Source organism: Triturus cristatus, chromosome 3_2, assembly GCF_964204655.1.
Source record: "Triturus cristatus chromosome 3_2, aTriCri1.1, whole genome shotgun sequence".
NCBI lineage: Eukaryota > Metazoa > Chordata > Amphibia > Caudata > Salamandridae > Triturus > Triturus cristatus.
The window spans coordinates 521,579,123-521,600,956 of record NC_140584.1 but is presented as its reverse complement, the minus strand read 5'-3'; the positions used below and the strand labels follow the sequence as shown (position 1 = coordinate 521,600,956).

General features: G+C 44.3%; 1 protein-coding gene across 1 annotated transcript in view; it reads right to left on the bottom strand.

Moving 5' to 3' along the window:
- The window catches only part of LOC146857649 (NADH-cytochrome b5 reductase 2-like), a 175,287-nt gene extending 170,724 nt beyond the window's left edge, over window positions 1-4,563 (bottom strand). The window contains exon 1 of the mRNA XM_085648226.1: window positions 4,437-4,563. Coding sequence (XP_085504352.1) covers window positions 4,437-4,457 — 21 coding nt within the window. The 5' untranslated portion in view covers window positions 4,458-4,563. The remainder of the gene's footprint in view (window positions 1-4,436) is intronic.
- Window positions 4,564-21,834: the final 17,271 nt, after the last annotated feature.

Below are 21,834 nucleotides of genomic sequence, written 5' to 3'. Positions count from 1 at the left end.
GCGTGGCTCTTTGGGCAGTGAAGGGCCGGTGGGGTCTTCACCGAGCGGGCCGACTCTACCCACTCTGCGACGCCAGCGGAGTTCCTCGGCTCAACTTTCGGTCTTCAGATGGAGGCTCCTGATCAGCAGCAGGGTGGGAGGCGCTGCGGCGCCCTTCACAGGGACAGGGATGGTCATAAGAGGCCCTTTTCTCAGGCCGCGTGTGTACCCAGACAGGATTTCTCCTTGCCTTCTGAATCTTGCCTAAGCAAGGGAATCCCACTAGGGGGATCTTCGGCGGCTGCACGGGAGCAGTGCAGGGGATGTCGGAGCTGGCGACTTCAGGTGCGCTGCTGTCCTGATGGGCTAAGCATCTCCTGCTGTACCACACGGGTACTTGTACAGAGAGGAGCCCGGAAAATGGAAGCACACACAGGGGCACCGCCGGGTTTGTGCCTATACAACGCTCACCACCTGCTCTTCATAAGGAGACAGCAGAGAGCTCACCACGCGCTCTCAGGGATAAGTTGAGGGTCAAGAAATGAAGCGCTCCTCACACGCTAGGAGGGAACCAAGCGTTCATCCTGAGCTCTACTTACAAGGACAAAGGGCATTAGCAGCCCTCCTTGATGAGCACTGGGGCACACCAGCAAGGTCCAGACAGACAGGCCAGCACAAGGGTACTCAGAGCAAAGTGGTAGTCCTGATCTCAGGACAGCACATCAGTACTACAGAGTAATAAAATCCCATGGCGGTTTCTCCTGGCAGTCCAGCAGTCTTCTGGTTACAAGTCCCATGCACGGTCTAAAATCATAGGGTCACAGCCCATGTACTTATAGTACCAAAGTCTTTGTTCTGTGGGCACTTCAAACAAACTTTAGAAGTGCACAACACCCCCATTCGATCCCCAGCTCTGGCTCCAGACACACTATCGGGGGCGGAGACAGCATTGTAAAGGCAGGAACATTCCTATTCAGGTGCAGGTGACAACTCCTCTCACCACTCTAAATGCGGACCAGGCCTATTCAGCCCTACAATGAGTCACCCAGAAGAGGGAGGACACACCTCAACCTCTTCTGTGGCTGTACAGAGTGAATGCACATCCCCTGCTCTTGTCAGTCTACACCAGACAGTGAATAAACAACCAGGCAGGGCACAAAGTCATAAGCACACAGAAATGCCCACTTCTAAAAGTGGCATTTCTAAAATAGTAATAACAAATCAGCTTTCACCAATAAGCAAGATTTAACACTACTACTCCAAACATACCCACGCTTCCCCTTCATATCAGATATTACCACTGAAACACATATCAGGGAATTCCCAATGCAAACCTATAAGAGAGTAGCCTCACAGCAGTGAGAAACCAAATAGGCTGTTTGTCACAACCAGGATATGCCACAATACAAAGGTACATGTCCTACCTTTTACCTACACATCACCCTGCCCGTAGGGCTACTTAGGGCCTACCTTAGGGGTGGCATATAAGGGAAGTTTCAGACTTTGCAAACACTTTAAATGCAATGCCACTGTGGCAGTTAACTGCACACGCAGGCCCTGCAGTGGCTGAGGCCTGAGACAGGATTGAAATGCTACTTCTGTGGGTGGCAAAAGCAGCGCTGTAGGCCCACTAGTAGCATTTTTATACAGGCCCTGGGTATATGGGATACCACTGTACAAGGGACTGAGAGGTAAATTAAATATGCCATACAGGTGTAGACCAATCTTACCAAGTTTACAGGAGAGAGCACATGCACTTTAGCACTGATCAGCAAAGTGCCCATAGTCTTAAAACCAACAAACAGTTCAGAAAAAAACGGTGGCAAAGTGCCCATAGTCTTAAAACCAACAAACAGGTCAGAAAAAAAACCGAAGGAAAGCAAAAAGTTTATGGATAACCCTGCAAAAAGGGCCAGTTCCAAGACAGGACAGACGGTACTTTTGGTGTTAGGTGTAGGTACAGTTGGCATCAACTACAACAGCATGTTCTATATTGTGGTGCATGTTCTACCAGGGATAGAGTGGGGACAAAGCGATGTTCAAGGAGTGAGGAGTTTAGGAAGAATCGGAGTAGCATAGTGTTTCAGTGATGTGTTCCGTGTTCCCTTTAAAACACATATTCTCCAAGATAAAATGTTTGAAAGATAGTAAAAGGGAGCATTCAAACTAGCATATCATGGTGGCTATTCTGTCCACAACACTACCATTCCCATCCAAACCCCAAAGAGATTGTGTCATTGGGTTATAATTGTATACAGTTTACTACTTATGAAAAGCGAGAACAAAAGTGTCCTTTAACGTAAGGATACTTAAGATGTGCAATTCTCTCACTTTATTTTAAATTACATTTATTTATACTTCTTAGTTAGGGATCAAATTGCCTAAATGTTGGTAGGAATGAAAAGTCCCAGACCCTACGCCATTGTTTCAGCTTGCCTGTGATATATAAAATGTATGAATAAAATGTGTATAAACATTCAGAGGACACCGGGCTCAATTGTTTTATTAAAGGGGGTTAGGCGTAAAACGTCTGATCACTGTTCTGGAGTGTCCATCTTACGTGTACGTGAGCACCACGCGTTCTTTGGAAGCACACTGCAGCCTTGAGAGATAATCTGAAGCTCCGCCCATCGAGAGCAGACCACATCTCTGCAGCCTGTCTCACACACCGACAGAAGCACAGTGGGAAACCGACCAAAGTTAGACCGGAGGAGGACAATGTCTAGATGAGCATTACATCAATATCTGCTGACTCAGTGGAGTTAATCATTATTAATGCAAACCACGCAGCCCAACTGAGACGCACGCTGGCACCCCGTGTAGTAGTAGTCCTGCTGATACGTGCAGCACGTGTATAATAACTGCCTGGCTCCAATCAGGGCAGTATGACAGGACTGTCACGAGGAACGCACTGAAGACACCACAAAAATGCAGTGGCACATAAGAATCGTGCATGTGCACGCGGGCAGCTCTGTACAAAATAGTGCACTGTAGTACGCACTGACAGCAGACTAGGACACAATGGGTGCCACCTGTGTGCCGCTATCAGCGAGTGCCTGTCTAAATCAGGCCTCTGGAAACATGCGACTAGGTGGCAGCTGCGTTTTCGCATAGTTATAGATTTGCGCAATTTGCCAAATAATCCAACACCCGCTGCATAATTTGCAGATTTTAACAAAACAAAAAAAACATTCCGGCCTAGACGTTTCAAAAGTTTCTAAAAACGCAGCGGTAGCAGATGTTGCCGCACAGTGGAGGGCCCTTTGCAAAGGTTGACTGGTCACTTTTTGCTGCTTATTACTAAACTTCGGTGTTAAACTGGTGCTAATGGGGTGCAAACAACGCCCAAGCCGTACTAACAAGATAAAAAATTACAAAATAATGAAGTAATACTATCACAAAATGGGGACGCATCACGCCGCATAATTTGCCTTTTCTTGCCGCATAACTTGCTCAACCCTGCCACATAATTTAGCCCTCCCCTGCCGCATGATTCCAGTGGCCCTGGTTTAAGTCCATTCTTCTGTGCTACTGTCAGTATGTGAGTATTCCAGTTCAGTCGCCAGGGACCCAGGGTATCTGCTTTTCTGCCTCTGGGAGCTATTGTCAGTGTCTGCTACATACAGTGCATTATTCTGTGCTGCTGCTTTCTCTCTCTCTCATGTCCATGTGTCCTGCTGCCCATGGCAGCGCATACACTCAACGGAAGAAATATGACGACGCATTGGATTTTACAATGAATTCAGGATTTTGCTTGGAAGCAAGAAGGCTAGATGGATAAAAAACACACACGCAGCCTACTCAAGGAATCAATGACTATCCGCTGTGCAGATTCAGCCTTTCATTCTACTGAAGTCGATGCAGTAGGTATCATTCATTTATCTGGCTACTAGGGAGTCAGTGGTTTGAACCTGATCTTCACTGTGGGCATCACACCATTCTTTCTGTGAGCTGTGGAGGCGGCGTGAAATGTCTCAGTGTAAATTCGCGCTCTGAAAACCAGTCAATCTCTCAGTAAGATCAGGCGTGCGTGCAGGGGAACTTGTCCAGACCGCAACCTTCCCAGCATCGGCGATTATTTGAAAAAAAAAAATCCCCCTAGTGTCACAGTTTATTTTAATTAACTATAACTAAAAAGTTAAAACAAGTGCTCTCTGTGCCCTAGTGTACTTTTCGTTACATCGGTCCCAGTTTATGCAGTCCCCCCTATATTTAAAAATATGCATCCTGCTTCCACTATGATAAATCTATCCGCACGCCACCTCAAGCATTTCACTAATTCACTTGCACCTTATAATTATTTCCCAGTGTTATTACAGCATCCAAAAGACGAAGGCTCGCAAACACTGTAAAACAATTAGCTACCTCGACAGAATATAGTCTGCATTAATTTAAATTACTGAGCCCAGGCATAGCGCAATGTGGTAGGAAACATTTGCTAGTAAAACTGCACTTACAAAGGGAAGTTCAAGCTCCATGACGAGCGCTCTAGACCTCAGCCTGATCTTCGCTCACTCAGACAATGGGACGATGGCAATGATGCCAGTACTCTGCAAGCGTTAGACCTGCTGGAGAAATAAGCTTAATCGAGTGTGAAAATAAATGCAAAAGAAACCCAGCCTACAAAATGAGGTGGGTAGGTTAAACAAACGAAGTATTTACGGTAACAGAAATAAGATAGGAACAAGCATTTGCAATGCAATCGGTCTCGCATTTGGGAACTTATATGTATTTTAGAGATGCAGCACATTAGCCTGGGTGCTGAAACATCTACTGTTCTTTAGAGGGAAAGTTAGCACCAAACTGCGTGACATGCCCGGTATGGGAACACATGGAGAGAAATATTGTCTTTCATCGGGAAATGGTATAGTCCAAAGCTCTGTTTTTAATATAAGATTAGGGCCTTCGGTGGTCATAGCACTTAAAATACAAGATTTAAAAAAATATTATTGTCTACGGGTGCTCATGGAAGACAATTTCTATGGACTGGAATCTAGAGCATGCTAAAGTGATTCTGGTATTTTACTGACCTATGCTGGTCGATTTCTATCAAGAAAGTTAAATAGAGGCAGTCGGCAGAAAAATTTAAAAAAGAAAGTTCCTCAGCAGAAAGCAATTCTGGTATTTTACCGACCTCTGCTGGTCGTTTTCTATCAAGACAGTTAAATAGAGGCAGTTGAACAGAAAACAAGTCCCTAAGCGGAAGCAGACAAGTCCTAGGGCTGATCTCCAGAGCCCACAAAGTACATACACATATAAGTATATACTAAAGTATATACTAGAGGTCTCGAATGCTCGACCTAAAAACGGTAACAGAAATAAGAAGATAGGAAAAACTAGTACGGGCAATGCCAATAGGTTTCGTGTTTTGGCTTTGCCAGTACTAACTTACAGGCTTTGCCAGTGCTTTCTGACAATGCTATTCAGCATTGCCAAAAGTAGAAAAATGCAACTATGTATTTGTATGCATGTGTCCTGAAGCTAGAGGGTCCCCAGCATGATGACACATAAGTGGGCATGTGTCGCCATTCTTTTAAACGACTTATTCTAAGAACTCAAAGCCCTAGGGGCTCAACAGAAAACATTAATAAAACGTTCTTGGAAGTGTGTGTTCATAAAGGAAATTGTATCTGTAATCCCTCCTTCTTAAAAAATAATGTGATGGACTATGGAGCTGGAAAGTTAGCGGGAGCAAGTTAATGCCATTTATGTGCACAGTGTTGAGTTGGTTATAAATGGCAGGCTTTTTTAATTAAAAAAAGTAAAAAAGTGGAGGGGTGGGAGAGCAACCTGAAAAGCATATGGGAATGGGAGCAGTGAGTGGGAATCAGCATACGTTAGAGAGAGGGCAAGAAAACGCTGGCAATCTCATAGGGCCAGATGTATGAAACCATTTTGCGTTCGCAAACAGTGCGAATTGCAAAGATTGGCTGTTTGCAAATGCAAAATGGCCTTTTCCAATGTATAAAAGGGTTCGCATCCGCAAAATTGGTAATCGCAAAAATTTGATTCCTTATTTTGCGAATATCAATATTGCGAATCTCAAATTGCAAATTGTTACTCGCAGACCAATGTATGAACCATTCACAAATTGCGAATTATCTAAAATTCGCAATTTTGCATGTGCAAATTACCACCTATTGCAATCAGGTGGTAACCAGGTGCAACATATGTAAACAGGCCTAGAGGGCCTCAGAATGTTTCACAATGGCAGTGCTGTACGTCATAGCGAGGAGGATAACTGCAGCAGCACAGAGAAGGAGGAGACAAGAACGCATTTTTAGGGTGCACCTAAACCTGTTTCAGCAGACAGAGGAAGAAATCTATGACAAATATAGATTAGACAACGCTACAATCCTAGACCTGATAGATGAACTACATACACTATGCAGCATCAAACTTGCAGGACCAATGCCATTCCCACATGTGCAGGTCCTATCCTCACTGCATCTTCTAGCTTCAGGGAGCTACCAGGGGCTGATAGCAGCAGCAGGAGGGTTTTCCCTAAAGTGCGCTTTTGTGCTTTTTCAATGCCTTCTGGAACGTTATGCTCCAAAGGATACACCATTACATTAGATTCCCCACTGCACCCCAAGAATTGCAGTAGACCAAATTAGATTTCTACCAGATAGCCCGATTCCCCCACGTAATTGGGTGCATTGATGGTACACATGTAGCCATTTGTCCCCCCTCAGGTAATGAGTACGTGTTCAGCAACAGGAAATACTTTCATTCAATAAACATCCAGGTCATTTGTAATGCCTCACACATTATAACTGGCATAGTGGCAAAATTCCCTGGCAATACGCACAATTCTTTCATATTCCGACACCGTGGTATATACACAAGTCTCCTTGGGGGTGAATTTGGCAAAGGATACCTGCTTGGTAACTGCATGTAACACAGTCTTGTAGACTCTCTGGAATGGTGAAACAGTACAGTGACTAATCTATTGTAGGTGACAGCGCATATGCTGTGCGCTCCTTCATGCTCACCCTTTACCTGAATCCTGCATCTCCAAGTGAGAAGAAATACAATCAGTAGCGGCTCGTGGAGGGAGTGCCGCGGGGCGGGGGAAGGCAGGGTGGTGGGTAGTAAACTCTGGTTCACGCCGACCGGAGTAATGTAAATAAATAAATAAAACGAATTTCATTGCGCATGCTGAAACGCATTTGGCGTTCCAGTGCTAGCAATGAAATTCATTTTATTTATTTACATTACTCCGGTCGGCCATGAGTTGGAGTTTACTACCCCCACCCTGCCCCTCCCCCTCCCGCCTCACCGCCCCACGGCTCTCCCTCCACGAGCCTCTACTGAATACAATGCTGCGCATAAGTCTACACGCAATGTGATAGAGTGGATCTTCGGTCTACAGAAGAGTAGGTTCCGCTGCCTATACAAAAGTGGAGGTGCACTGCAGTATAGGCCAGAAATATGCTGTAAAATTGAGGCCACTTGTGCCATGTTGCACAACCTTGCAATAACCAAAGGCATACCCTTGGACCTGACAGATTCTGAGGAGCAGGATAAACCATGTTTACCTCGCCGACCAGCAAGGGCAGCAGATGACGTGCTGAAATCACACATAACTTTTTCAGTGAGTAATGATGGGACAATGCACTACATAAGTTGATCCCTGATTCCAGGTTGTGTTCATTCACACATTCAAAGTAAAGGATAATATTAGAGAAAGTAATGATGCACCAAGTATAACTTTTCCACAGTTCCTGACTGTCTGCCAAGAAAATGTAATGCTACAGGTTATGTCACTAATTTGCTTGTCAAGACTCAAGGCCATTTTATTTCCTGCGGCCACACACTCCTGTGGCCCTGTCTGTGTGCCCTGTTGCCTCCCTTGATGAGGCCTCCAAATTAGAGGCATGTCTGGAACTGCTCCTTCTGCATTCAGTAACTGGAACTGTGACACTGCTGAGGCTTGATGCCTCCTCACTATCCCCCCCCCCAGTACATTGCTACTACCAACATTAGCAGTTTGTCACATTTGTGACCCGATTCAGACCCCTGGCCACATCACTGCTACAATGTGCCATTTCCACTTGCATGGTCACAGCTCGTCGAGACAGGAGAGCTGTAGTGTTACTCATGCGGTTGATGGCCTTAATGCAGCCATCTAAATGGCCAAATAATTGGTGGGGCCATCTGCAGTGGTACACATGGTCTTCCTTCAGGACATTGCAGAGTTCCCTGATGGCATCCATCATGTGCCTGAAGTTCTCTGTACCTTCTCTCTGACCTTCCACCACTGCTGTACTGAGCTGTGTTATGCTGTCCTTCATTTCTGAAATATTCCCACTGTCACAAGGGGAGAGGACACTACACTTATATTGATTTCCCTCTCCCGTGCTTGGCCTCTGCTCTATCCTCCCCTTGTTCTTTATAGGAAGAATGTTGGCTTTGACTTTCCATACTGCAAGCAGTAGACAGGTCGGCTAAAGATCTCCGGCCGGTGAAATGATCCTCATACCGATCAGCCTTAGGAGAGACCCATGCAAAAACACTAGAAAAAACTCGGTGACTTGGTCCACCCGGATCAATCCGGCTTCATCCCGCACCGAAACACAGCGTTAAATCTTCGGCGCCTTCATGGTGTAATCGCCAGGGCGGGCACGCTGCGTGAACCAGCTATTGTGGCGTCTCTTGATGCCACGATGGCCTTTGACACGGTGGAATGGGCATATATGTGGGCCGTGCTGACCAAGTTCGGCTTTGGCCACGGTTTTGTGAGCTGGGTGAGGTTGCTGTATGAGGGGCCACTTGCGAGTGTGGTGGTGAATGGTCGGGCGTCGACTCCGTTTCAGCTTGGGAGGGGTACTCGGCAGGGTTGTCCCCTGTCGCCTTTGTTGTTCGCCCTCGCCCTTGAGCCGCTGGCTGCGTGGATACGTTGGCACCCGGATATACGGGGCCTTAGATGGTCGCCTGAACACGAGGACCGTATTTCGCTCTATGCCGATGATATCCTGCTGTATCTTGCCTCACCCAAGAAATCACTTATAGTGGTCTGTGACGTACTCACATCTTTTGGTAGGAACTCGGGTCTTGTTATCAACTGGAGTAAATCGTATTTGTATGTTCTTAGTGGCGAGGTTCCACCGATCCCTAGAACATGTTCGATACAGGTCGCTCAGCAGGGCTTCGTGTATTTGGGGATTTTTATCTCCATGGACTCTGCTGTGCGATATGAGAAGAACCTGCTCCCCCCCCTGGCACGCCTGAGGCGGGATGTTGAAGGCTGGCAGAGGCTGCCGCTCTCCCTCGTTGGGCGTGCGGCCCTGTTCAAAATGATGTCGCTTCCCCGCTTCCTCTACGCACTGCAGAATACTTTGGACTGGGTTCCGGCCAAATACTTTCGGGAGGTCGAAGGCCTCCAACGAACGTTGCTTTGGGATGGGCGGCCGCGAATAGCTATTGCAAAGTTGACGCTTCCATGGTACGACGGGGGCATTGCGCTCCCAGACATCCGACGGTACTATTGGGCCACCCAGCTGAGCGCGATTAATCATGGGTTTTATGGCCCTGCCCTCAGCCCTGGGTATGCCATGGAAAGGTGGTTGCTGCGTGGTGGTAACTACTACAGGGCGTTGTACTCGCGGTCCCTAGACTCGTCCCTCACGGGGCCCACTGGTGTGGCAGTGCGTGTGTGGAAGATGGCAACTGACTCGCTGGGCTGGAAGGATAGGCTCACCCTCGCTACCCCGCTGTTTGAATCGGAGAGACTGGGAAGGCTTTGGCACACAAAAGGGTTTGATAAATGGGACCTGATCGGCATCTCCAGGGTGGGAGATGTGCTGAATAAGGGGAAGGTGAAGTCCTTTGAAGAGTTGCAGACGGAGTATGAGCTGGGGCCCTCCGAGTATTTCCGATATATTCAGGTGCGTCACGCCCTCCGATCAGTCCTCGTAGAGGGTGAGAAGGTGCCTGAGTCCTCTCCTTTGGAGGACCGGGTCCTTGATGGCCATATGCCCGAGAGCACGATCTCGCTCATCTATAAGAAACTGATCAACGTCCGGGCGGACATGCTTCTGGGGCTGAGGGACCAGTGGACTAGGGATGGCCTCGAGTTGGATGATGAGGATTGGCAGTCGGCTGTTTCCTCTCCTAAGGAGGTCGCGATCCCATCGCGTCTGAGGCTGGTGCAGCTTAAAATACTGCATCGAGTGTATGTGACGGGGCCAAGGCTGGTTCACATGGGATTCTCGGAGGACGGCCTATGCAGGAGGGGATGTGGTATGGTGGGTACTTTCCTGCATATCATTTGGGAATGTGGTGTCATTACGGAATTCTGGAGGAGAGTTCATGCAGTGATGGGGGAGGTGACGGGCATTCCTATGCAGCCGGAAGCGCGGTGTTGCCTCCTGAATGTCTGGGGGCCCACTGACCACGATGAGGCACAGACCCAATGGGTGACTCTGGGTAACATGGTCGCTAAGAGAGATATCGCGCGATTGTGGGGCTCCGCGGGGCCCCCCACATTGACCGCGTGGAAAGAAAATATGGACTGGAGTATGTTAAGGGAGAAGACGGTCTATTGCGCTAGAGGCCGCCCCGGAAGTGGCACGCCATCTGGGGGCGGTGGAATCAATACAGGGGGGGAATATGTCTTGCCCCGGTTCTGGATCCTCCCGAGGAACAGCTTTCCTCCTAACCTTCTTTCCAGCTCAGTATGGTTTATGGACTTTTTTGGCCTCTGCTGTCCCCCTTCTTCCTCTTTACACTGTACTGTAACTGGTAGATGAGTGGGGTCCGGCCTCCCCTTGGGGGGCTTCACCATGGGCTTTCAGTGTTCTTGCCTTGCTGGGGTTTGTTGTGTGTTTTTGTGTTTACTTAAAATTGAACCTTTGCACTTCTCCTTTCACGGTACTGGGGACGCATCTCTGTTTCTATATATCGATGCTGCCGAACCTCCGGGTTGTCGGCTGAATAGCTGTGTCCTGACTTTTGAAAATAAAGGTTTTTAAAAAAAAAAAAAAAACACTAGAAAAAGGCTTTTCCAAAGAAGCTCAGGTCTGAACGTACCGCTAAATTTCTTTAATAAATGAATCCTCAAACAGAGACTCTTTAGAATTGGCCATATATCTAAGCCTGCTTGCTTGCCAAGTTTAAGATCAATATACAACAACAGACCCTTGCGTCTCTTAAACAAAAGCCTCACATTTGTATTCCAAAGAAAGCAGATCGCTCTTTGGGCCAAACCAGAAATTGCTTTTGGGTCTAATTGATTTCCTGACATCTCCTCCTCAGAAGCATACAAAGTATGGGAAACATGATGCAGGGTATCCAGTAATTCATCTTGGCATGAGGACCATGCCTTATCCACATCTTTGTGAGGGTCCTTCCCACTTTTGCTTAACAATGTTACAATTTTATCATCCAATCCCAGAGTTATGGACACTTTCGCTGATAAGTTTGCCATTGGGCACGCCGCCTCAATTTAAATCCAACACGCCTGTCCACTGAACTTTTTTTTTTGGACCTAATGTATTCATCAATAAACATCAGTGAAGTCCTTTGAATATAGATGCCAAATGAGTCCAGTCTCAAACACAGGAGTATCCCCCTCGTCCAAAATAATAATATGAGGCTAACCCTCAGTTTTCTTCTTTTTCAGCACATCGTTGCCATCATCAACATCATTGTAATGATTTTCATTTTCAGAATATTCATCAAAACCCCCTCAAGGCCTCTTACTTGGGCCTTCCACTTTACTCGCAATAGGTTTTCGCCATATTGACAACAAGTCATTGTCTCCCTGCATAATTGAACCACCATCAAATACACCTCTCTTATACCCTTGAGTAGACAAATTATTTTTCATCACTCTTTTGCCACCATGGCAACATAATTCCCTTATGCTGGGAATTTAACCTGCCATCCACAGGAATTGAAGTGCTTGTACTAGCATGTTGCACAGAATTTTTTTTATCTCAGTGGCCACACCTCTAATGATGAAGTGACTGCTTTGTGAAGAAAATTCGAAACTAATGTGTCTGAAAATTCACAAAGGGTTTTCTTTAAAAACTTTTCTTCCTCATTGCTAACAATGTAGGCAACCATTTTAATCAGCAAACAACAGCCAGGAAAGAAAATACCCTACAATGACAATAAGTTATAAACAAAAATTAACACAAACCCTCCAAAAAAGAGGTTGTGCCTTTAAATGGCATTCCCATAAATCCAGGCTGCTGCTTGCATCAACAATTCCCACAGGCAGGCCTCTACCTTGCAACAAATAATACAATGTATCTGATCATGAAATAAATGTAGGTAACACTAGATTAGCATGGTATCTAGTGGAGACCCGACAGCTAGGTGCAGAGAGGTCCCCATATATCTCTGGGGGTGTGAAGTCTTAAATAATGATAGCGAAACAGAAGAAGGTTAGCATCAAAGACAAGACAGAGTCAGGGACTCCTCCTTTTTTAATACAAATTCACATGAATGGCTAAGTAAAACTGATAGTTACTAAGAGGTTACTAAGAACATTGGAGAAGACAGGACATGTCCCAGTACAGTCAATTACTGGTAAGGGCCCGGGGGAGGTTGGGGAGGGCAATGTGGACTTTCATAAGTGTCTAAAACCAAAAGTATATTTTTGGGGCCTGAACTAAGACACTTCCCATAGGACCATGAAAGCAACCTCGCATTTGGCGTGCATTTAGAATTATTTGGGATCTACTATAAAACTATGAGAACAAAGACTAGAGTAGGATTTGAAAGACAATATCGTTTGAGAGGTATAGAAACGTGGGAGGCTCAGCAAAGTTAACATGCTAGGCTCCTTACATACATACACTCACCGAGCAGATTTATATGTTAGTCACCTCTCCATAAATATAACTGTTTGTGAAACATGGAATTAAGGATATTTCTTGACTGTAAGGGAGTGGTGTCTGAGCTGAAACACTAGTTAAATTAAGTGGCTTAACTATAGCACTACTGTTTCGTTTTCAGACCTAATACTTGCTTTGTTATTAAAAGAGTATCTAGTGGTATTCCTGGTGTGGACCTTCTCGCGCTCTATTAACTGGGCGTTCATTGAAATATTTACACAGGAGGGCAAAGGAAATGATGCAAGAAGTTATGCTTTTTTTCAGACATTAGTCTTTGGATAGTATGGGATTTTTGGTTAAAATATGCAAACTACCAGTTTGTAATAATTCTATGAATTTATTCCAAGATGTCAAGTCTTGGTTGCTAGGTCATTCTTGATATCTCAAACTGATGTTGATTGTTGGACCTAAAATCCTTGGCGTGGTTTTCCTTCAACTTTTTGCCTTCAGCCTCCTGTTTTTGCTCACTTTATTTTTGCTGGCTTCAGGACTTTCTAACCAGTGTAAAGTGCTTGTGCTATCTCCTTTAAACATGGTAAAATTGGCTTCCACACAATTGCCCTGTTTAATTAGGTCCCTCGTAAAGTGGATAACATGTACCCAGGCCAGTAAATTAAATGCTGGGCCTGCAGCACGTATTGTGCTACCCACTTAAGTAGCCCTTATAAACATGTCTCAGTCTGTGCAGTTTAAACTGACATTTTTACCTGGTAAAATAACCTTTTTCCAAGTCTAAACCTTACTTTTCAATACATATAAGTCACCCCATGGCCCATAGGGCAAGGCGCACTGTATTTAAAAACCTTTGAGCTTTACATGTCCTAGTTGTGAAAAAATCTTACAATTCTTTTTTCAGGACTGCAAGGCCTACCTCTCCCATAGGATAGTATTTTGTCTCTTTATTTCATTTAATAAGAGGTATCTTTCAATTGGGAGCAGATAGACAGGTGGAGTTTGGTGTCTAAGTAATTGTAAGTAAAAGCCCCCTTCAATGATTAAGTTGGGTGTGGAAACCTCCAGCACCTTCTCCTACTACAAAGTGGGCACCAGGTATAAATATTGGGCACTTAAACCCAGCTCTTCAGGACATAACTGGACCTGTGGGGAAACTCAGAAGAAGGACTGCTGTGCTGCTCTACAAGAAGGACTGCCGTTCTGCTGCTGTGTTGCCCTGTTGCTTTAGTGAAGGACTGGGCTTGCTTCTTAGACCAAGGACCAACAGAGTGACTCCAAGGTCTATTAGGTTAGCGTCCTGACCAGAGCTTCAGGGACAGAAGACGCCAAACTCCTTGAACCCAGCACCAAGACTATGCCAGCGGGAAGTCCTGCAATCCCAAGTGGGTTCACACAAGTCCTGGACCCTTGGAAGTGAGCCTGAAAGGTGCTCTGCCAGCCCAACTATGGTCCCAGCAGAACTGATGTATCGGAGCCACAGCACTCTGCATTGCTGACCAGAAACTATGCATCAGAGCATTGCATTGCCGCTGCTGCACAACACATCTCAACACAGGACTTAACATAGCAAGCCCCTCATCGAATGCATCCTCAACAATGATGCAGGACCTCACATTGCAGCTTCGCAGCTCCTAGGTATCACCCCTGTGTGACGCATCCTCAATGTGGGACCTCTCAACGCTCTGCAACTAGGATTTAACTACCTTGCAAGTGCACCTGGACTCTGTCATCTGGGAGTCTATCTGCCTAGTTGTGCCGTTCCAGTCTTAAACCCTAGGAAGTGGGACTAAGGTGCTTGGCAGTTGAACCCAAGCATCTCCTTGTTTGACTGTGCTGGAGCGGGTTATGCAAAATTTTGTATACCCATCCCATTTTGCATGTTGTTTTATTAATTAGATCAATTAATTAATTATAATCGAACTAATGGATTGGAGTGATGTTGAAAATATTTATCAACCTTACTAATATATGAATTACACGTGGGATTTGCATCTGCATGGTTAAATTAATACGTGAACTAAATTTCGGACGCATACTAATGATAGACAATTAGAATATTGCATGATATATGTTGCTCTTGTGATGTATTTGTGATTCGTGCTTTATTTACTAAGTATAAACCGCATTGAGTGTTGCTTTTGGCTAGATAAATACACACACATATGGGTATTAGTGAGGGAATAACATTTAATTAGTCATTTTTATGTATTAATTATGTTTTTGTGTTTCTTTGCTTAAGTTGACCATTTTGGCCTATCGAAAGATGGCTGCCTTTGGTGCCTAACCCGACTGCCGACACTGAACAAGGCTTGGGTGAAGTGCGCCTGCGCTGACAACAGATACACCGTGGCCTCGTCCTGACCCCAGATGAACATGTACCCTTCAAGGTTGCTCTGGGACGCAAGCCAGCTTTTCTGAATGAACAATAATGTGCTACTAAAAACCGGATAATTCAAGTACAATGACATCAGAGACTTTATTTTGATGAGAATCCTGTCAGACGATTTCCATGGACCAATCAGAACATTTGAAGACCTTTTTTCGATACAAATTATCAATGATTTTTACTATAAATTATGGTAGAACAGAGAGGTGGTAGCGGGTTCCTTTCTGGCCTTTCTCAATTTCCTGACGTTACGCTGACGGAGAGGATGGTGACACTGCAGGACAGCTGTTAGCCTGAATCTTTGACGGACTGAATTAATGCCCAAACTCCTGATGAACTGAACCTACTAAATTGATGGGCATAGATTTGCGAGACTGCCAGATTTGACATAGAGGACGATATTTAGCCAGAATAGGTAAATATGAATGGCAACTTGATCAAATGAATGATTTAATTTGAAACATTAATATAAAATTGAATTTGAATATCTACGGAAATGAGTTGGGTTGTTTATTCATTGACATGTGTTAATAAAAAGATTAATTAGAGAATTAGAAATTCACTTAAACCTGCAACTAACTGATCCGTCTCGATTTATGAGAAGGAATACCAAAGGTGAAGTTTATGGCCTAATGGGCTCCAGAAGGTGGTGTAGATTTGCCGCTCATTAGGGTAGTAGTGATATTTCCTACTCATTTCCAGCGCTGGGAAGAATAATCGCCTCCCACACGGACGAATGGAATGTATGGATAGTGTGTGTATGTGAGAACTTTGGTCCGTGACGGAGGGAGGGATTTTGCACTCCGCGCTGGAGCAGTTTTTCTGGTAGCAAGATGATGGTTGTTATTGTTTTGGTTTAGTGATTATTGCTTGTAAATAGCTTATTGATTATTGGTTATTGATATTGGTTTATGTACTAACACTCTATGTTGAGTCGTGTTGAGTTATACGTTGTTTGCACGGCTTCTGGGATGTAGGAAGTCGGAAGTTTGTAACGGTTCCGTAGTAGAGCAGAGGTAAGCGCTGCTCTCGGGAAAGACGGAATTGTTGTTGCCCTGTAGGTACACAGGGGAAACATGTGACAATTGAAGTTGCACGGCGCATTGTCTGGGTTCGATTCGGTAGCATCGTCGTGTGTTGCCATTAGAGACATTTACAGTGTGAGAGAAGTGTGTATGATAGCTAAGGTTACCTGTGAAATTCTGGTCTTAGGTACCAGGGATCCAACTGGCATTCCGATAACGCTTATCACTGGAAAGGTATTAGGTACTCTCTGAGCTTGTTAGAAGGACAAAGGAGAGGTAAGCGCTGCTTTGTTAACGTATGACATAATTCTGTAGTAGGACAGACTGTTCGCTGTTCTCGGAAAAGACAGGATTCTGTGTGAATGTACTACATTTTTCTTGTGTGAACGAGTGTGAATGTAAAGGCATTTGGGTTGATTGCGAAGCTCTAGGTTTATTTCTCAGGAGCATTGGGTCTCCAACTATGTGTCTTAAATGCTAGAGAAACAATTAGCTAATGCTTGTTAGAAGGGTGAAGTAGAGGGATGTTCTACTTTATCAACGTAAGTAATGATTCCGTAGTCGGGCAGAGGTAAGCGCTGCTCTCGGGAAAGACGGAATTCTCGTGAGAAAAGTCTTTTTGCTGTTCTTTGGTTAGCGAAGCGGACAATGGAGATGTTTCTATGTTGTCACTAACCGAAGTGTAGAAATTGAAACAAAAACTTATTGAGCAGATTTGTAAAGGAGGGGTAGACAGAAGCAGGAGCAGGAGCTGCCGCAGCGGCTGCTGACGTCAGAACGACCGCGCTGGGATTGGACGGTCGGTCAGAACAGTGAAACGCCCCGGATTGGTGCGTTAGTGTACGCCGCTCTTGGATTGAAGGAAAACAGGGAGACTTAAGGTCGAAAGTGCTTAGAAAAGAGGCATAATGTGGAGTCAAGAGGGTATGGAGCGAATGAGTCTGAGGATGATGTTCTTGATGATATGTTCTATAAAAATCCACTACCGTATCGACCAGAACCAGAAATATTAACTCCAAGTGCCCCAATGAGAGAAAAGATGCGAATTATAAAATCGGAACCAGAATCCCTAAGTTTGAATAAAAATAGTGCTACTAGGGAGGTAGAAAAGAGGTTGGAAGAAAGAACAGATGGAGAAAATTCTGCAGAATTAGCGAAAACAACCCTGGAATTAACTGAGAAAATAAGAGAATTGACTAAGAATCTAGAAGCGGTAACTTTTCCAGTAATGATAGGTCCAGTAATGCCTATTTTTGACAAACAGAAGGACAGTGAGCATTGTTTGACAGTCCCTTATAGAAGTAATAAACCAGTAGAACAACCAAGAGTGAGTCAGAATGAGAATCCATGGAGAAAGACTATGAGTGTAATGGAACCAAATTTTACAAATAATCCATTTATAGATCAGAATTGTGCAGAGAGACGTATGACAATGATAGAGACAGTGTCAGAAACCCGCAAAGATTTTGGACACGAAAGTATAGAAAAACCAGTAGGACCATCAACAGACGAGTTAAGTGAATGGTTAAGAAGTTTGCAGAGGAAAGACAAGGAATCCCAATCAATTGTGTGGCCAAGTTACGAATGGTATTGGAAGAATTAATCGTAGGGACTATCCCAACAGGAAAATTGAAAACCTATCAGGATGAAGAACTATTATTTTTGTGCAAAACTGTGACCTGGAGAGCGAAAAACTTGCATGAAAGGTTAGAAGAAGTAGCAAATGAAATGGGTATTGATATTGAAAAGGTAAAAGCCTTACAGAAACCATATCGAGTAGAATTCACTGAAAAGGACATTGAGAATATGAACACCACAGGACGAATAGGTCAAATTAAGGACATAATCATTTTGCTAAGAAAATGGGGAGACGTGGATAAATGGAGAAGCAGGTGGTATAGAAAACGCGATGATGCCTCAGATAAGACATTTTCAGCCTTTCCTGTAAGAGAAAAGGAGAAGGTAGTGACAGAATGCCCTATGAGAGAGATTCCAGGAGGAGGATATGTACATGTCCCATGGACGAGACAGGATATTTTGTCTTTTACGAATGATTTCCCTCGACTACGTGAAAAGCCCGTCGAGTGGTACAGGCAGGTAGACAGATTTGTGAAATTGTCTAAAGTATTATGGATTGATTTGAATAGTCTGTTTGACATAATCGTACCAGCAGATCTATGGTCAGAGTGCAAATTAATGATAAATTGGCCAACCAAGGAATATCCTAGGGATCCTAAAACAGGAGCTCCAGACCCCGAGGTAATGAAGAAATATGAGCAGGTTATGGTATTTCTGAAAAATAAAGTGCCCCCTAAAGAGACAGACTGGGTAAAAATTGATCGAACACACCAGGAAAGTAAAGAGTCAGTACATGCATATTACGAGAGGCTAATACAAGCTTTTAATCAGTTTAGCGGAGATGAGAATCTGAGTGAAAAGGATTTGAGTCATTTTGTATACAGATTTGTATATGGTTTACGTCCAGAAATTGGTGAGATGATTAAACAGCATACGGTAGATTGGCAAAACAAGAAAATAGATGAAGTATTGAGACATGCTAAATACTTCAGTGATGAAATTGAAGCAAAACAGCGGAAGCTAAAAGAGAAGGCAATGTGGGCACAGGTAAAGGTAGCGGAAAGACAAGAAGCACAATTGGTGGAACAAGCAGGGTCAAAGCCTAAATTTAATACTGGGAAGTATAAAGGGAATATTGACGAAGCTAAAAAGAAATTTCCGTGTCATAATTGCGGCAGGATAGGGCATTGGAAATCCGAGTGTAAGTTTCCCCCGAGTACTAACAATGAAAATCCATCATTGAACCCACAGGTGCAGCATGAGGTGAGTGGTCAACTGCAGCAACAGCAGCAAGTTGTTCCCCCACAAAATCAGGTGTCAAAACCGCCTTTTCCACAGAGCAGAAACACACAGAAGTATAGTAGTGAATCGGGATTCCACAATGAAGAACAGGTAAATAAGCTGCCACGCGCTAGCTCTGTCTCGCAGTATTGGCTGCAACGCGATGAGAGTGATGCAGAAGAGAGCTATTGACGGTGCCGAAGGGAGGAAGAAGAGTGCGTGCTTGGCACAATTCTAGAAGAAGACCAGACAGGACCTTTTGTAGATGGGAGGGTTAATGATGAAAATATTACTTTCCTAGTGGATACTGGTGCTACTCGATCAACTGTTAGATCAGCTGATGTTAAGAATCTTCCTCTCTCGGATGAAACGATCCAAGTAGTTGGTGTGTCCAACAGACAGATTAAAACATATCTTACTGACCCCGTGAGAGTTAGCATAGGGAAATTTTAAAAAATGCACCGCTTTGTGGTGTGTGACACCAGTCCCGTAAATTTATTAGGTAGGGACCTGTTGTGCAAAATGAATTGCACTATATTTTGTACTCCAGATGGAATAGCTTTTGAAACACCAGATGATGACGTATTGTGCAAGATGACCATAGTTAACAGAGAAAATGAAGTTACTGAAACATATGCTGTATTCAACCCTGATGAATTACCTAAAGAATTGAGACAATCTGTAAAAGCAGAAGTTTGGGATTTCACTGGAGAAGATGTAGGGCTAATGGGAAATGTAGATCCAATTAAAATAACAGTAAAGGAAGGAGTAACATATCCAAATGTTCCGCAATACAAATTGACACCTGAAATAATTGAAGGTGTAACTCCAGTAATAGAGAAAATGATCAGGCAAGGAATTTTGAGAGAAATAATGAGTAGTCCATGTAATTCACCTATAATGGGACTGAAAAAGCCTAATGGGAAATTCAGGATAGTGCAAGATCTGAGAAAAGTGAACAAAATCGTGATATCATGTTGTCCTATTGTACCAAATCCATCAGTGATTTTATATCAGATTCCCCATGATGCAGAATGGTATACAGTGATTGATCTGTGTCATGCTTTGTTTTCCATCCCATTGCATCAAGACAGTCAGCAACTTTTTGCATTTCGTTTTGGTGAGCGCATTTTGGCATGGTGCCGAATCCCACAGGGGTATACAGAAAGCCCCTCAATATTCAATCAGCTATTGAAGAAGTCTTTGGAGAGTCTAGAAATGCCAGAAAGCTCTGTATTGGTCCAATATATTGACGACCTTTTGGTGGCGTCAAAAACACGTGAAGCTTGTGAGGTAGATACAATAGCCTTGCTGAATCATTTGGCAGATGGAGGACTTAAAGTGTCACCAACGAAACTACAGTTTTGCAAGAAGGAAGTGCAATATTTGGGACATAACATTGAGAAAGGACTAAGGAAAACAACCATAGACAGAATCAGAATAATAAAAGGAATGAGAGCTCCCATGACTCAAAGAGAAGTGAGAATGTTTTTGGGAATGGTTGGGTACTGTCGTCAGTGGATTGGTAACTTCTACTTGATCGCAAAGCCTTTGGTGCGATTAACGAGAAGTGATGTGAAAGATCCCCTTGAATTAAACAAAGAAGAATGGGCAGCATTTAGACAATTGAGAGATGGTTTGTGTGAAGCACCTGCCTTAGGTATGCCTGACTATGAGAAAGAATTCGAGTTGTATTGCAGTGAGAGAAATGGATGTGCACTTTCTGTGTTGACCCAGAAGCATGGAAAAATGAGAAGACCAATTGCATATTTTTCATCAATGCTAGATCCAGTAGCTGTAGGTTTACCTGGATGTTTGAAAGCGGTGGCTGCAACATGTCGGAGTTTGGAGCAGAGTGAAGGAATTGTGATGGGATATCCATTGAAAGTGTTTGTACCCCATGATGTAGCAATTCTGTTATCAAGGAGTCGTACTCAGTATATGACACATAGTCGGCTGACTAAGTATGAAAAGGTCATATTGGGTGCCACTAATGTGAGTCTTGCAAGATGTGTGAATGTGAATCCTGCAACTTTGTTGCCTGATGCTGAGATTGTGGAAGTAAGAGATGAAGTTGATCATGATTGTCTGGATGTACTTGATTTTTGTACAAAACCACGTCCAGACATAAAAGATGTACCTTTGCCAGAAAGTGATTTTGTGATGTTCGTTGATGGGTCATGTTTGAGAACAGATGAAGGAGTGCTGAGTGCAGCGTATGCAGTATGCACAGTCGCAGCAGTAATAGAAGCATCATATCTGAAAGGAGTGAAATCATCCCAAGTAGCAGAACTTGTGGCTTTGACTAGAGCATGCAAGATTGGAAAGAGTGTGAGAGTGACTGTGATAACTGACAGCCAGTATGGCTTTGGAGTCGTCCACGACTTTGGCCAACTATGGCTACAAAGAGGTTTCCTGACCTCGAGTGGAACTCCTATTAAGAATGCAGAAGTGGTTGGAAAGTTGCTTGGGGCGATACAGCTGCCTAGACAATTGGCTGTTGTAAAATGTGCTGCTCATAGTCAAGGTGGCCATTATATTGCCACCGGGAACAGGTATGATAACGACATGGCACAGTATTGTGCACGATATCAGAATTCGGCCAATCGGGCTAAGGAAAGAGAAATGTCTTCTTGCTCATTGATGTTCACTAACATTGTGGGAACTTGGGAAGAGGTAAGACAATTGCAGGATGAGGCAGGAGATGAAGAAATGAGACAGTGGGTAAAAGCAGGATGTGCCCCAAGAGAAAAGGATCATGTGTGGGTCTATCGAGATGGAA